Raw genomic sequence first — 17,953 nt, forward strand, 5'->3', positions numbered from 1 at the left:
ATATCAAACAGTGTGGGTACTGCATTCCAAACGAGTTTGCGTTCATGAACTGGTTTTGTTCGAAATGTAGCCAACAAAACCTAATATTATTATAAGAGTAAACTGGGTCTTTCTTCATAAGATCTTCTCGTCTGCTATTAAATAGCCATTTTCTGCTCCTAAAACGAAACATTCATCATTTATAAACATATAAGTTTGCAAGTGAATCCTGACGATACAGTTTTGTAACATGATGGTACATACCTCCCAGGACCCTTAGGAAACCTAAAAAAGACAGCTGTGGTGTCTTCTTCCCTTTTGTTGCTGCAATTTATTGCACTACAAACGCTCCCGATGGTAAAAACCATTGTGTAAATCAAAGTAAACAATCACTATTCGCTTTCACGATCGCGCCAAACTCACAGTTCAACCTACCGGCCACTTGGGGCGCTGCTGGCGCTGTAGGCAACAAAATAGAAGCGAGGTGACGCGACTGTTATGTTAGACTGTGGTTCTACCCTATACAACCACGAAAGTCATAGACGTCCCCGACGATCGATATTGCGCGTGTTCACGTCATAGTGACGTCACGGAGGAGAGGTGACTAGCGTCTCCTACCAGACGTCGTTTTGTTTACCTATTGCATCTTTGGCTTAAGTATAAGCGCGTATATGTTGCCGATGTTGTTATTTATTAGGATGTGATATTCTCGTGTGCGATTAAACACATGAGGGATTAAATGATTTGGAACTGTATTTTAGGGGATTAAACAGCTATTTTATGACAGCACTCAAGAACAGTAATAAGTTGTGTCGTGAAGTGTAGAGACTATTCTGTGTTGTTGCTCGTATTTAAAATGAATTCAGCTACGAAGGTAATGTTTTCATGATTTTTGTGTAAGACAAGTCTTTTATATTAACATGTTTTGGTTCAAGAGATAATTTTAACCAAACCTGTTACGGATAAAAGAAAGCAAATTAAAGTCCTTGGAGATTTTGACATTAATTTTATGAAACATTCAGATAAAAGAAATGAATTGTAATTGTTATTGAGCGCATATATCCGAGTTCATTTTCTAATTTTCCCACCAGAATTGTACAGGAAAGCAATACACCGACATTTTAATAGGTTCACATAAAATACATAAATTTTTACCAGTAATGAATTGCCTCACTGTCATTAGGAATAGTAAATAACATTTCTTACTTTCGGTCTTGATTATCAGATACACACAATATGTCATACACCACGTATAATACACATAAATCTACATGTACACATTTTTTTTTTATTTTGGCCGTAATTGTATAAACTATTTTTTTCACAAATTTACATAGCAGATAAATATTCATCAACACTACAGTAGCAATTCTGTAGCAAGTAGTCACTCACTAGTTTTGAATTTATGCATGCCAGTTATTGCCTTAGCGTCATTACATCTCAAATCAACTAACAGTCTGAATCTTGATATCTCAGATTTGAATGAATTTTTTCAGGTAATGTACCCACTAACACTAGTTTAAATTTGAAATTTCAAATTTTTCTGACCTTTGGTTTTTGAGTTTCAAGGGTTTAAAAAAAATAAAAAACACCTCAGGTTTTGATCGATCAATGATTGTTTTAAAATGCTGTAGCTCAAAAACTATCCAACCTAGAGAGCTCAAACTTGCACCATTGTTTTCTTCTAAAAATTCCGTTCCGTTTGATATGTAACATGACTATGCTACTTAAATCTGAAAATTTTAAACTATTCGAAAAAACATTTTTTAAAATTTCCAAAATACCTACCCTCGGATTTTTTTTTATAAAAATTGTATGTGGTGTCCAGTCTAAATGACTACATGCATGCAAAATTTCAAGATGGGATCTCAGTAGGTTCTTGTATAAAATGATATTTTACTACTCCAATGCACACTAGTGAGTTGAAAAGTAGACTATTTCTACACTATGAATACTGAGGAAGGCCTATGTAATTCTAACAAACTTAAATTATTATGTTACCCTTTTTATGCAACATTACGCTCTTATTGTTTGTTAATTAAATTAATGATATTTTAATTTGAGAGTAAAATATATTAAAAAATAATAACTTAAGAATCTTACAATTTTGTACGACATTCACTTTTTATTATAAAAAAACGTGAGAGTTTCATATAGGGTCAACGCTCTAGTTTTGGCCACTACCCCACTAATGGCCACCTTGATGTAATGGGGAAGTTACACTGCATCTTTTCATCATATATTATAAATGGGAGGGAAAACTAAAACATCTGCATTATGTCTTCATATCAGATTGCTTGAAACATAATGCAGTTGCTTTCTATGTATTCCAGAAAAAACTGCTAGAAATCATAAAGCAAAACTTGCCTTATGCACTTAAAAAGATTAGTTTTCTGATGGCAGCACTGCACAATATAAAAATAAGAAAAACTTTCTTAATTTGTGTTTGCGTAAAACTGATTTTGAAGTTGAGGTAGAGTGGGAGTTCTCTGCAACATCCCATGGCAAGAGCACATGCGATGGCCTTGGCGGAACTGTTAAGCGGCTAAAGCCAGCTTACAAAGTAATATGACCAACGAATCTTAACACCCAAATCACTTTATGTATTTTCCATGGAAAACATAAAAAACATTGACTTTGAATATTGCACAACAATGGACTATGAACTGACCAAGGAATACCTACTTCCTCGGTTTAGTGACTTAAAACAGATTGTGGGAACACGAAAGTTTCACTCATATAAACCTGGCACAAAGTGTCAAATTACTGTCAAGCCTTATCATTTTAGTCTGGATGATGTTAGGTTAATGTTGTTTAACGTCCTGTCGACAACGAGGTCATTAGAGACGGAGCACAAGCTCGGGTTAGGGAAGGATGGGGAAGGAAATCGGCTGTGCCCTTTCAAAGGAACCATCCCGGCATTTGCCTGAAATTATTTAGGGAAATCAGGATGGTTGGAGACAGGATTGAACTGTCGTCCTCCCAAATGTGAGTCCAGTGTGCTAACCACTGCGCCACCTCGCTCGGTTTAGTCTGGATGAGTCTCTTGAATATGTGACAGCATTGAACCAAATAACAACATCTCATACGGAAAATATTACTGCTGGTTTTGTGACAGAAGCATATGACGACTCTTGGTGGCTAGGATGCATTGAAGAAAAATACAATGACATGTAACAAATAAATTTTTTACGCCCAAAGGGTCCAGCCCAGTCTTTTTACTAACCACAACCAAGAGATATATTAGATGTCCCAGGAAATACTCTTTTACAAACAGCGAATCCAACAACAGCTACAGGAAGAACCTACACTTTAAGTGCTATGAAATGAAGTTGTCTTCTCTTGCTTTCGAAAAATATCGTAAAAGATCATAAAAGAAGCATGTTTAAATTATGTTACACCTACCCTCAATAATCACTACGCTGTATAAATACCATGTGTATTAACTTTGTAAATGCCAATTGGTATTAGAAATACAGTTCTATCCATGCAGATATATACAAGTTAATCTTTTTCCCAAGTGACATTACTTTTATGCCAATTTCTAATATAAGGAGCTTGTTGTAAATGATTACAAATAACACTGGAAAACCAAGAAAAAGATAATCTCTACCATTTACAACTAAGGATGAAGGTGAGTGGCTTTATTCAAAATTTTAACTTGTAGCACGTATACTACCAATTAGTTAAAAGAATCATAGTTAAAAGAATCATGAACATTAAATTGAAACAACACTATATCATTTAATGAATTAACAAACAATAAGAGCGTAATGCTGCATAAAAAGGCTAACATAATAATTTAAGTTTGTTATAATTACATAGGCCTACTGTAGAATCATAGCCTAGAAATACCCTGCCTTTCACTTCACTAGTGTGTATTGCAGTAGTAAAATATTATTTTATAGAAGAACCCATTGAGATCCCATCTTGAAATTTTGCAAGCATGTAGTTAGTTAGACTGGACAACAAATATAATTTTTATAAAGAAATCCGAGGGTACGTATTTTGGAAATTTCAAAAAATGTTTTTTGGAATAGTTTAAAATTTTCAGATTTAAGTAGCATAATAATGTTAAATATCAAATTGAAGGGAATTTTTAGAGGAAAACAATGGTGCAAGTTTGAGCTCTCTAGGATGTATAGTTTTTGAGCTATAGCATTTTAAAACAATTATCAATTGCTCAAAAAACGGAGGTTTTTTTGATTTTTAAACCCTTGAAACTCAAAAACCAAAGATCAGAACAATTTCAAATTTAAACTGGTGTTAGTGAGTACATTACCTAAAAAAAATATTCATCAAAATTGGAGAGGTCATGGTTCAAATAATGTAGTACAATTGGTTGATTTGACATGAAATGACCCCTTAATTTTCTTAGGAATTTTTTTTATACAGTTCTTTTCCTGTTGGTTAAGGGTCGTTTTTGTTTTATTGTTGTATGGGAAAACTGCATATGTAAATCTTGATTATTCCTTGTGTTGTATAAATGGATATTTTGGTTTTTTGGAGCAGTCTTGCTATTTTCATCTAAGATTTTCCTTATAAACATTATTGTTTCAGGGATATATAGGAAAGGTAATGGAAGACTATGAGGGTTTGCATGAAGATTGAGGTGCTGTGTCTTCCACCGCTCTTATAATTCTTTTTTGTGCAATAAAACAGCTTTTGCTGGGTGGTGAATTTCCCCAGCCAATTAAACCATATCTTAGTAATGATTCTGCTTGTGCATAGTACTCATTTTTTTTATAATCTCCATTGATGTGCATTCAGCAAGAATTTTCTTAGTCTTCAGTCCTGAGACTGGTCTGATGCAGCTCTCCATGCTACCCTACCCTGTGCAAGTTTCTTCATCTCCCAGTACTTACTGCATCCTACATCCTTCTGAATCTGATTAGTGTCTTCATTTCTTGGTCTCCCTCTACGATTTTTACCCTCCACGCTGCCCTCCAATGCTAAATTTGTGATCCCTTGATGTCTCATAACATGTCCTACCAACCGGTCCCTTCTTCTTGTCAAGTTGTGCCACAAACTCCTCTTCTTCCCATTTCTATTCAATACTTCCTCATCAGTTATGTGATCTACCCATCTAATCTTCAACATTCTTCTGTAGCACCACATTTCGAAAGCTTCTATTCTCTTCTTGTCCAAACTATTCATCGCCCATGTTTCACTTCCAAGCGTGGCTACACTCCATACAAATTCTTTCAGAAACGACTTCCCGACGCTTAAATCTATACTCAGTGTTAAAAAATTTCTCTTCTTCAGAAACGCTTTCCTTGCCATTGCCAGTCTACATTTTATATCCTCTCTACTTCGACCATTATCAGTTACTTAGCGCCCCAAATAGCAAAACTCCTTTACTACTTTAAGTGTCTCATTTCTTAATCTAATTAATCCATGGAGAAGAAATAAAAAATTTGAGGTTCACCGACGACATTGTAATTCTGTCAGAGACAGCAAAGGACTTGGAAGAGCAAGCGAACGGAATCTACAGTGTCTTGAAAGGAGGATATAAGATGAACATCAACAAAAGCAAAACGAGGATAATGGAATGTAGTCAAATTAAGTCTGGTGATGCTTTCTTTCAGATTGGAATTATTATATTCTTCTTGAAGTCTGAGGGTATTTCGCCTGTCTCATACATCTTGCTCACCAGATGGTAGAGTTTTGTCATGACTGGCTCTCCCAAGGCCGTCAGTAGTTCTAATGGAATGTTGTCTACTCCGGGGGCCTTGTTTCAACTCAGGTCCGTCAGTGCTCTGCCAAACTCTTCCTGCAGTATCGTATCTCCCATTTCATCTGCATCCTCTTCCATTTCCAGAACATTGTCCTCAAGTACATCGCCCTTGTATAAACCCTCTATATACTCCTTCCACCTTTCCGCTTTCCCTTCTTTGCTTAGAACTGGGTTTCCATCTGAGCTCTTGATATTCATACAAGTGGCTCTCTTTTCTGCAAAGGTCTCTCTAATTTTCCTGTAGCCAGTATCTATCTTACCCCTAGTGAGATAAGCCTCTACATCCTTAAATTTTTCTCTAGCCATCCCTGCTTAGCCATTTTGCACTTCCTGTCGATCTCATTTTTGAGATGTTTGTATTCCTTTTTGCCTGCTTCATTTACTGCATTTTTATATTTTCTCCTTTCATCAATTAAATTCAATATTTCTTCTGTTACCCACGGATTTCTATTAGCCCTCGTCTTTGTACCTACTTGATCTTCTGCTGCCTTCACTACTTCATCCCTCAGAGCTACCCATTCTTCTTCTACTGTATTTCTTTCCCCCATTCCTGTCCATTGTTCCCTTATGCTCTCCTTGAAACTCTCTACAACCTCTGGCTCTTTTAGTTTATCTAGGTCCCATCTCCTTAAATTAGCACCTTTTTGTAGTTTCTTCAGTTTTAATCTACAGTTCATAACCAATAGATTGTGGTCAGAGTCCACATCTGCCCCTGGAAATGTCTTACAATTTAAAACCTTCTTCCTAAATCTCTGTCTTACCATTATATAATCTATCTGATACCTTTTAGTATCTCCAGGATTCTTCCATGTTTCCAGCTTCTTTTATGATTCTTGAACCAAGTATTAGCTATGATTAATTTATGCTCTGTGCAAAATTCTACCAGATGGCTTCCTCTTTCATTTCTTCCCCCCAATTCATATTCACCTACTATGTTTCCTTCTCTTCCTTTTCCTACTGACGAATTCCAGTCTCCCATGACTATTAAATTTTCATCTCCCTTCAATACCTGAATAATTTATTTTATCTCATTATACATTACCTCAATTTCTTCTTCATCTGCAGAGCTAGTTGGCATATAAACTTGTATTACTGTAGTAGGCGTGGGCTTTGTGTCTATCTTGGTCACAATAATGCGTTCACTATGCTGTTTGTAGTAGCTTACCCGCACTTCTGTTTTTTTTTATTCATTATTAAACCTACTCCTGCATTACCCCTATTTGATTTTGTATTTATAACCCCGTATTCACCTGACCAAAAGTCTTGTTCCTCCTACCACCGAACTTCACTAATTCCCACTATATCTAACTTTAACCTATCCATTTCCACTTTTAAATTTTCTAACCTACCTGCCCGATTAAGGGATCTGACATTCCACGCTCCGATCCATAGAATGCCAGTTTTCTTTCTCCTGATAACGACGTCCTCTTGAGTGGTCCCCGCCTGGAGATCCGAATGGGGGACTATTTTACCTCCGGAATATTTTACCCAAGAGGACGACATCATCATTTAATCATACAGTAAAACTGCATGCCCTCAGGAAAAATTACGGCTGTAGTTTCCCCTTGCTTTCAGCCGTTCGCAGGACTAGCACAGCAAGGCCGTTTTGGTTAATGTTACAAGGCCAGATCAGTCAATCATCCAGACTGTTGCCCTTGCAACTACTGAAAAGGCTGCTGCCCCTCTTCAGGAGCCACACGTTTGTCTGGCCTCTCAACAGATACCCCTCCGTTGTGGTTGCACCTATGGTACGGCCATCTGTATCGCTGAGGCACGCAAGCCTCCCCACCATTGGCAAGGTCCATGGTTCGTGAAGAGGGTATTTTTCAATTATTTTAGAAAAAACAGGTAGTAGAGAGATTGGCCTATAATTTGTTATATCTGTTTTTCACCCTTTTGTACAATGTTTTCACTTTAGCTATTTTTAACCCTTCTGTGAAGATTCCCTAAGAAAGTGAACTGTTGCGTATGTCTACCATGGGCCTAACTACTATGGGTGCACATTTTTTAATGAGATGGTCTGCTATGTTGTCAGTATTAGAGGAAAATTTTTATTTTACCTCCCCTATTGTTTTTAGCATTTCCTGTTCATCTGTTTGGTATAGGAAGAGAGACTTGTTACTAGAGATAGTTTTAATGTGATTTGCAGTGGCAGCATATTGAAAGTTTTGCTTCACCAGAGTCTCAGCTGCCTCAGACAAATATCAGTTAAAATTCTTTGCTATCTGTTGGGATCACATATGACAGAAGAGTTTTTTTTCAGTTTGATATTACGGTATTCTCTCTGTTTTACTCTTGTTTCATGCCTTCCAATGTCCCATGTGGCTTTCATTTTATTTGGTGCATTTGCTAAGAAGGAACTATTTGCCATTCTTTTTGCTTCTTTTAAGACTTTAGTTAAAATCTTTTTGTAATTCTTAAAATAGGAATCAAATTCTGGGGATGTGGTGTGCTGTCTAGATATTTCATGAAATAATCTCTTTTTCTTCGCAGGTATTTGTATCCCTGTTGTGACCCATTTTACTTTCAGATCCTTTTGTGTGACTGTCTTTTTATGGAGTTGAAAGCAAGATTCAAAATAATAGCTAAAACTATTTAGGAGTTTGTTGAACTTATCATTTGTACTTTTACATTCATAGATGTCTTCTCAAGTTTCTTTACTCAGGTAGTTAAGGAAATGTTGTATATTCTGGTCATTATACTTCCTAGATGTATTGTTAGACTGTCAGTTGAACCAAACTGTTTTCCTAATCTTATACTAATTTCTTGGGCTATGTGGTCCCCAAAGACTATGTTGTGGGTTTGTGTTGAATATTGCATGGGCACATTTGTAAATATTTGATAAAGGATTGTGGCTGAGGTTTTTGTGATGTGTGGTGGTGTTTCTGTAGTAGCCTTTAAATTGAAAGTTGCTAAGAGGTTCAGTAAAGCAGTTTTTTGTTTGGACTCACTTGCAAAATCAATGCTGAAATCCCCACATATAATTAGTTTCCTATTTCTTTGTGTAGTATTGTGTAAGATATTTTCAAGGTTCTTTAACATGATGTTAGTATCACCAGTAAAGGAAAGAGTAATTAATGTTTAGGCAACAGAAAGTTTGAAGGCAGCCGTGCATGAAGTTTATTGGACGGGCGTGTGTAATGTGACAGATGTCAGTTCTGAGTTTAATGTGTTTATATTTGAATTTCATTCATCTATAGTAGCTGCTTTCCCAAGAAAACAATTTTTGACTCTAATAAGACAGTCTCATAAAGTAGTTCTGAACACATTTTCTGAAAACTATATTGAGCAAACTGATTCAGCAACCCACTCAGCAACAATATCTTAGATCCTGTAGCTGCAAAAATAATCAGAATTATATTGTCTTATATCATATGAACATAAATCATTGATTAAAGTACAGGAGACTCATTAGTATAGGTAATGTATTAGAGATACAAGCAGCGTGTCAAAGAACGAAAACAATCTTAATTTACAAAAATCATTTGTTTCATAACTTTACAAAGAAATCTTCATCGTCCAATAAAAAATCCATGCGTGATTAACAACATTTTTGCAGTGGGATGGTACATAATTTCATCTTCACTAAATCTAGTTCCATACTGTGAAAGTTTTTCATTTATAATTTATTATAAATTTTCATAATTATTTATTAAGGAGTCTGAGGGTAGAGTATTAGTCTATGAGACAGGAGCACAAAATTTGCTTGGTTGAAAATGGTTTACTGTAAATAATTCTGGATTGGTACGGATAAATACAAGCAGTTCATAAATGTAAATGCTTGGAATAGTAAAAATTTTAGATCACTGAAAAAAAGTCAGCATGACTCTCAAGGTTTAATATTACAGTTAAATCTAATAAAAGGTTTTTTGAAGTAATAATATTCTCTTTACATTACCTATAATTCCCATATTTTACAGCAGCTTTAACATAGTTGTGGTTAACAACGTTCCTGGTGTCAGTGTCTCTTGTGTAATACATTGTTGTCATTGCAAATGCAAGACTGTTTAACTTGTTTGCCAAGGCTTACATGCGAAGACCCGTAGAAAGTTTTTTCCAAAAATATTCCCAGGTATTTGACAGATTCTGCTTCCCTAAGTTACTTGTTTTTTGGGTATTTTGGAAGTCACTTGATTTTGGTTGTTTGTAAAATGTGTGAGATGTTTTATCATGTTAGGTTTTAATACATTTACATCAGACCAATTTTCTAAAATATTTAGGGCCTCAATGAATCTTTGGGGAATTAGTTCTGTAGTCTCGCTTTCAGTAAGTACAGATGGGTTGTCTGCAAATTAAACTGTTTGGGATGTTATATTTAGAGGTAAATTATTTATATAAGATAAAAAAAAAGGGATTGTACCTAAGATGGAACCTTGTGGGACTCCCTGTGAAACACAATTATATTCTAATAAACAGTTTCATCTACTTGACATTACAACTACCCTTTGCTTTCCATCTGTTTAATATGATATTTACCATTTCAGAGTACTACCATTTATTCTGTATCTCTCTAATTTTTATAACACTAGTTAGTGGTTTCCACAGTTGAAAGCCTTCTTGAGGTAACGGGAAATCCCTGTGCCTTTTTAAGATTTGTCCAAAGATAAGCAAATTTTCTCAACAAATTTGTTGGTGGCACATATTGTACATTTCCATTTCTGGAAGCCAAATTGATTTAATGTGATGACAATACATTTTGCCATGAATTCCAAATATTTTTGAAAATAGTGGGAGAAGACTTACTGGTCTGTAGTTTCCTGCTTTTTCCTTCAGGCCTTTCTTGAATAATGGCTTTACTGTTGTGTCTTTAGAGCATCTGGGGAGCATCCTTCTTCAAATGGCTGGTTTATTATTTCAGATAGGGGTTCTGAAACTGTACTAGAAATTGTTTTAATTACTCTAGTGAGTATTTCATCCCATCCCATCCAATCGAATTTTTAAGGGAGAATACTACTATTTCTACATCTTCAGCTATAATTCATTCAGATTGAGTTAGAAATTGCCAGTTATCCTGATTAAGACCAAAGGGTTGGACATTCACTAGGTAACTACCTACATCAACATCTGATTTTGATACATTTATAAAATAGTCATTCCATGTCAAATGAAAACAGAAAAGTTTAGTTTTCACCCACTTTGATTTTCATGAGACTTCACGTTTTCATTCCGCATGACAAGAGAATGAAAAATACTAACGTACAGAGTTTTAACACAAGTAATGCAAGAGTTATGGCCACTCAAAGTTCTAAAAATGTGCACAAAATTTGACAAACACTGCTGACAAAAGTGACTATAAGTTCTGTTCTAATAAAGATAGAACAGAGTACCAAGTAGTTTTGGTGATACATGATTTTGTCATAATCAAAGAATGTACACTATTAAGGTCTGTGACCTTGACCTGTAACCTCAAATAGCTCTAAACATGTCACATTCAGAACTGATGAAAAAATTTAATTGCTTCCTAATGTTACACTACACAGCATAGTAAAAAATCAAGTTGGGATGACAATGGGATTAGGAGATATAAATTAATAAATAGAGCAATGTGTTGCTAGTATTCATATTCCAACACTATCACTCAAAACCTCTGAAAAACATGTTATTGTTAAAAAGGTAGTGTTATAACAATGCAAAGTAAGGTAACAATGTAGGCATGTTAATATCAAGCTATCAGATATTGGATGGCAGTGTGGCTGCTGTATGTACACAGATAGTTGTTGCAGAAGATGTTGTGTGTTAAAATGACACAAATCTGCCTTGAAGATGGAGTTCAAGAAGACCATGTGTTGCTGTAATCCATTCAGGGAAGATGGGCACAACAGATACAAGAAAGATCTACAGAAAGTGTAAATTTGGATGGTGGGTATGATTGGTGGCATAATGACAGACAACAAAATATGTGATAAATGTAGTAAAAATTAATTCACGAACAAGCGGGTGTGGCTGATTAAACTACATTGAATCAAGTGGAGACCACAAATGTGAATAGCTCTTCAGATGAGTCAGACACATCTGTAGTCCAAAAAGTTGTATTAAATGATACCTTGGTCTCTCTTGGCAAGTTCCCAATGAAAAAGAAGAGACACAGAGAGAAACATATGCAAGGGAAAGTTGGAGCAAGTTTCTGAGGCATCCCGACATAAGTAAATACCATGTGTGGAAGGAAAATGTAGATTGTGAAACAAATATTGAATTTGAAATGATTATGCAATTGAATGAGAAATTCAGTACTAGCACCACAAGCATTGAGAAGATCAAAATTCTGGCACTTCTTTCGAAAAGTTGCATTCCAAGGACAGAAAATGAATTTGAAGCCTCTAACTATTTTGTGAGAAAAGAAAAACTATTAGCTAAAGCGTGTTGTATCTTAGCAACTCCCATTCCAAGATCTAAATGTGTCTTAAGCAAACAACTTGTGAATGGTGTTATAGAATTCTACAACAGAGACAATAAAAGGTGCTGTTTGCCTGGGAAGAAGGATTTTGTTTCTGTGAAGGAAAATGGTTCTGGGATTCATCAACAAAAGGAACTAGGTTTTCAGAAATTACTGCAACCAGTCGCCTTTAAAGGCGACTGGTTGCAGTAATTTCTGAAAACCTTTTCACACCACAGTCGCAGTGTTCCACATCCACAATGGATAAAAGTCTTAAAAGGAACTAGTGTTGGGAAACCTGCGTGAATCATATCAGGAATTCAAAGATAAACACCCAGCACTGAAAATAGAATTATCGAAGTTCTGCCAGTTGCCACCCAAGAACTATGTACCCATAGTGTGTATGTTTGCAGTATTCACCAAAATGTGAAGCTCATGTTGGAAAGTTCCAGATGTAAAGTGTTGATGAATTACCCCAAAAAATAATCCCATATGACATTATGCTTACTTTCATTTCATAATGTCATATGGAATTGTTTTTTGGGGTAATTCATCAAGCCAATCCAGTCACAAAAACATGCAGTAAGAGTTATATGTGGTGTGAACTCAAGAACATCCTGCAGATCCCTATTTAGGGAAATAGTGTGTGTGTGTGTGTGTGTGTGTGTGTGTGTGTGTGTGTGTGTGTGTGTGTTTCTGTTTGTAAGTACAATCAACTTCTGCACCATTTCAGTGCAGTAATGTGTTCAAGGGCCCGGTTGGTAGGACATGTTCTGAGGCTTCAGGGGATCACAAATTTAGCGTTGGAGGGCAGCGTGGAGGGTAAAAATTGTACAGGCAGACTAAGAGATGAATACACTAAGCAGATTCAGAAGGATGTAGGTTGCAGTAAGTACTGGGCTTTGAAGAAGCTTGCACAGAATAGAGTAGCAAGGAGAGCTGCATCAAACCAGTCTCAGGACTGAAGACCACAACAACAACAATGTGTTCTTTGTAAATAAGTATTGTAGTAGTTGTATTACATGTTTATTATCTAATAAATAAACAAACTTTTTATTTGAAATTCAGTGCATTAGTATTTGTAAAATGATCCTTTCATAAAAAATGACAATCATTCCACTTGGGACCTGTGGAATGGTACATTAGCTTATTTGTTTGAGTTGTAAATATTTGTCATGTATCATTGTTTTTCTGACATGTTTTACATCCTGGAAGACCTCGTCACTACAGATCAATTGAAATGAAAGTAAATCTAATCTAATCTAAAACATGCTGCAGGTTGTCAATTTAGCATTTACAGACACTGTCTTACTCAGATCATTTGTAATTCCACACTGCCAGAATGCTGTATGTCCACTTGTGAAAACCACACACGTACACATTCTATCATGACGCATGTGCAACAGTTGTTTGATGAAAAAGAAACTTATGAAATAACATATAAACTGCGGACATGTACAGATAGAACAACTCTCCAGACAAGTGTATCATCTGTGGAAGACCTGGAAAACCTTGAAGACAAATTAAAAAAGCTCCTATTGCGTTCCTTCATAACAATCCAAAAGTTGAAATTTTTACTACATCTGAAAGACACACTTTATGACAATGAATAAATTGTAATATGTGATTTTGCTGAAAATTATGCATTTGTTGCAGGATGAGGTGCAGGGGTTTGATTGGAACATTCATTCATGTGTCGTTTATTATAGACATCCAGGAAACCATGCAGTTGATCACATTTCCTTTGTTATAATATCAGAATGCCTTAAACATGACACAGTGAGTGTTCATCTTTTACATCTTCGCTTGGTTAGCTTCATGAGATCCCATTTCCAAGGAACACCCAAGTGCATGTACTGTTTCTTAGATGGTGCTGTAGCCCAGTATACGAAGCACAAGAATTTTGCCAACGCAACTCTTCATCAGGCTGATTTCAATATCTCTGCAGAGTGGCATTTCTTTGCCACATCACATGGCAAAGGACCATGTGATGGTATTGCTGGTATCAAGAGTCTTGCTGCCTGTGCCTGCCTGCAGCAGAGCATATACAACTCTCATACAATGACACCCAGACAGTTGCTTGATTGGTGTTCAAAGAACATTGCAGTGTGTCACTTCCATTGTACAACTGGCAATGAGAACAGCAAAAGGGCTAATGTATTTTCTTTCACCAAAAGACGCAGAAAAAGTGTTACATGTTGTTTTATTGGTTCATAGGCATGGCATCGGACAGTGTTGTGGAAGCTGCACAGTGTTTCAATGACACAGTTGCTCATCACCTTTAGATGCTTACTGGTGTGCTGCTGCAGTGGCTTACCAATATATGTGATGACTAGGTAGAAAAGTGCATGTGCCAAGAGGTGAGATTATAACGTGATTGTAGATGAATCGTTGAGCATTACCACATCCAATGCCCTCTGTGAGAGAAATGGACCGTAGTCTTTGCATTCACAGCATGGGAAAAATACGGCTGCAAATTGTGGACCTTTGCCTGCATGGACACTGTATTGGCACCCAGTTTAAGTGTGTGGACTACGATTCTCTGTCTGTGTTGACTCGGATTCATTCGTCTGTGGCTGTTGGTGCCTTAGCGCTACCAGTGCTGGTTCCCATGCCTTGCCGAGTTGAAATCCCGTGTCTCTGTTGATCAGGTCGTTACTTATATGTATTTCAACTGCTTCTTTAGCGATGGAGTCCCAATATGTGGAAGTGGATGAAAGGATCATTGGCTCTCTGTAGTTCGTGCTGTGTCCCATACCAAGACAGTGTTCAGCCACAGCAGACTTTTTTGGCTGACCTAATCTAATGTGACATCTTGTGTTCAGTGCATCCATCCTTGCCAGTGTATGATTTCCCACACTGGCAACGGACTTTATATATCCTTGGCCTTGTTAGACCTAGGTTATCTGTAACAGAACCCAGCATAGTTTGCACTCACGCTGGAGGGCGTGCCAATCTTAAAGGACACGCTGCCAGCATGGGGCAGGAAAACCATCCTCATGGAGTTCTCCTTTTCTTCTGGTTGTTATTGAGAATTAGTGCTTGCAGGTTGAAATGCATTATGGATCTGTTTATCAGAGTACCTGTTTTGTACGAACATAGAACAAAGATGGCTAAGCTCTGCTGATAAGCTCCCTGCATCTGAGATAATTCTGGCCCTCTGAACAAGTCTGTAAAACACCCCTGGATAGAGGTGGGTGATGGCAGCGTGCACCTCATAGATATTGGTCAGTGTGAGTTGGTTTACGAAGCATGCTGGGACACAAGGAACCATCTTGTTTCGTGCAGAGCAAGACATCTAAGAATGGGAGGTCTCTATTTTTCTCAGCTTCCATGGTGAAGCAAATGCTTTGACGGATGGCGTTAAAGTGTTCCAGAACTGTAGGAAGCATTGCTGCTCTGTGTGTCTAAACTACAAAAGTGTCATTCGCATATCTCCAGAAACATTTAGGTTTTCAGCACCATTGCAGGACTCAATGTACTCTAGTCTCCAGAAGGATCCTACTGATGCAGTACAACGGAAGATATCTGTGCTCCTCAAACCCAGCCACTTTTGTGATTATCTTAAAAAAGAGCTTAAGAATACAAGCACTAGTTCTACCACAACTGTATCAGCTGCCTAAGATCCACAAGGAAGGGTTCTGCTTCACCCCATCATGAGCAATGTAGGAGCCCCAACATAATACCTAGTAAAACATCTGCCTTCTCTTCTGATCCCTTTGGTAGGAAGATGTGAACATCACATTCGAAACTAGGCAGATTTTATACAGTGAATGAAGACTTTACATCTCAAACCAGCTGACTTCCTTAGTGAGTTTTGCTGTAGCCTCCTCGTTGAAACGAGTACCTCTGGTGGATTCATTACACCTTACAGGAACTAAGTTTAAGGAGGACATCTTACATCTATTCAGACATGTGCTTAGCTTGACTTACTTTTTATTTAATGAACAATAAATTTGAGCGACCTGACAGTGTCGCTATGGGTAGCCCTTTGTCTCCCATAGTGGCTAATCTTTTTGTGGAAGACTGAGGAAAAAGCACTTCTGACAGTGGTGTTGAAACCTAAACATTTATGGAGATATGTAGTTTGGCCACATAGAGCAGCAATGCTTCCTGCATTTCTGGAACACCTTAACTCCATGCATCCAAGCATTTACTTCACCATGGAAGTGGAGAAACATGGAGACCTCCCAGTATTGTATGTCTAGGTTTGCAGGAAAGTAGACGGTTCCTTGGGACACAGTACCTTTCGTAAACCAACTCATATTGACCTGTATCTATGAGCTGCCATCACCCATCTCAATGCAGAGGTGTGTTATGGACCCTCACTCATAGGGAGTGCAGACAGCTTTTCAGCAGAGCTTAGCTATTTTTGCCCTGTGTTTGTACAAAACGGGTACCCTGATAAATGGATCGGTAATGTGTTTCAACCTCCACACACTAATTCTCAAGAAGAGCCAGAAGAAACGGAAAACTCTATGAGAATAGTTTTCTACCCTCTATTGGTTGCGAGTCCTTTAAGATTGGCAGGCTGTTCAAGAAACACCAAATAAAGTGTGTCTTCCACCCTCCTGTGCCAGTGCAAACTATGCTGGGTTCTGTTAAAGATAACCTAGGTCTAAGGTGGTCAGGGATATGTGAAATCCCATGCCAGGGTGGGAAATCATACTACATTAGCCAGACTTGTTGTCAAGGATAGATGAGCTGAACATAGGTGACACACCAGATTGAGTCAAACCAGAAAATTCTGCTGTGGCTGAACACTCTTGACACAGAACGCAGCATGAACTACGGAGAGGCAAAGACCTTTTCATCCACTTCCACGTACTGGGACTCCACACTAAAGAAACAGTCGAATACGTATAAGTAACGACCTGATCTATAGAGACACGGTATTTCAACTCAGCAAGGCATGGGAACCAGCATTGGTGGTACTAAGGCATCATCAGCCGCTGATGAATAGATCCATGTCAACACAGATAGGGAATTGGAGTCCGCACGTGTGCAGGGCCACGATTTGCGACCACGCTTTTCTTGCATCGTGGATGCAAAGGCTGTGGGTTCTTTCTCTGGCAGGGGGCACTGGATGTCACCGTGCTCTATGATCCACCTACAATGATGTTATAACCCTGCCCCTTGGCCCTATGCTTTTCTAGTGACGCAGTGTATATATTGGTGAGCCATTGCAACATGTCTGTAAGCACATGTAGATGACAAGCAGCTGTCCATAGAAATACTGTGCAGTGTCCGCAACGTTATCTAGCATGATGCCCATGAACCAATGAAGCAGTTACTATGTCGAGAAAGTCTCTGATAGTGTTATATGTTGCTTCCCATTATTGAGGCATAGTTTGTCTAGATGATACATTTGTCATATTTGTGCTATAGGCTTGCTATAGGCTTGTTGACTGTACTATCATACCGTGCTGTTTTATAACACCACCTTTTTAACAAGAAACTTGTTTTTCAGTGCTTTGTGTCACAATGTTGGAGGCTGAATACAATTTAGTTTGCATTAATGCAACTCATTGCTGTACTAACATGAAGAAGCTGATACATTCTTTTCATCCGTCTCAGATGTGACATGGTTTGAGATATTCAAGGTCGGAGGTCAAGGTCACTTACCTTAGTTGTGTACATTATTTGAATTTGACAAAATTGCATATCATTAAAAAGCTTGTTTCAAGACCTTTCCAAAATTATTGGGTTCACTGTTCTATCTTTATTAGAACAGAGGTTACAGCAATTTTTCAGCAGTATTTGTCAAATTTTCTGCACCTCTTTAGAACTTTGAGTGGCTGTTACTCTTACCTTACTTGCATTAAAATTTTGTAATTTGGTATTTTCATTCTCTTCTCATATGC

At 37.4% G+C, this 17,953-nt stretch overlaps 1 protein-coding gene across 1 annotated transcript in view; it reads left to right on the plus strand.

Moving 5' to 3' along the window:
* Window positions 1-482: 482 nt before the first annotated feature.
* LOC126335493 (chromatin complexes subunit BAP18) overlaps window positions 483-17,953 on the plus strand; it is a 44,382-nt gene continuing 26,911 nt past the window's right edge. The window contains exon 1 of the mRNA XM_049998826.1: window positions 483-853. Coding sequence (XP_049854783.1) covers window positions 836-853 — 18 coding nt within the window. The 5' untranslated portion in view covers window positions 483-835. The remainder of the gene's footprint in view (window positions 854-17,953) is intronic.

The sequence above is a fragment of the Schistocerca gregaria genome, chromosome 2, assembly GCF_023897955.1.
Source record: "Schistocerca gregaria isolate iqSchGreg1 chromosome 2, iqSchGreg1.2, whole genome shotgun sequence".
Lineage (NCBI taxonomy): Eukaryota > Metazoa > Arthropoda > Insecta > Orthoptera > Acrididae > Schistocerca > Schistocerca gregaria.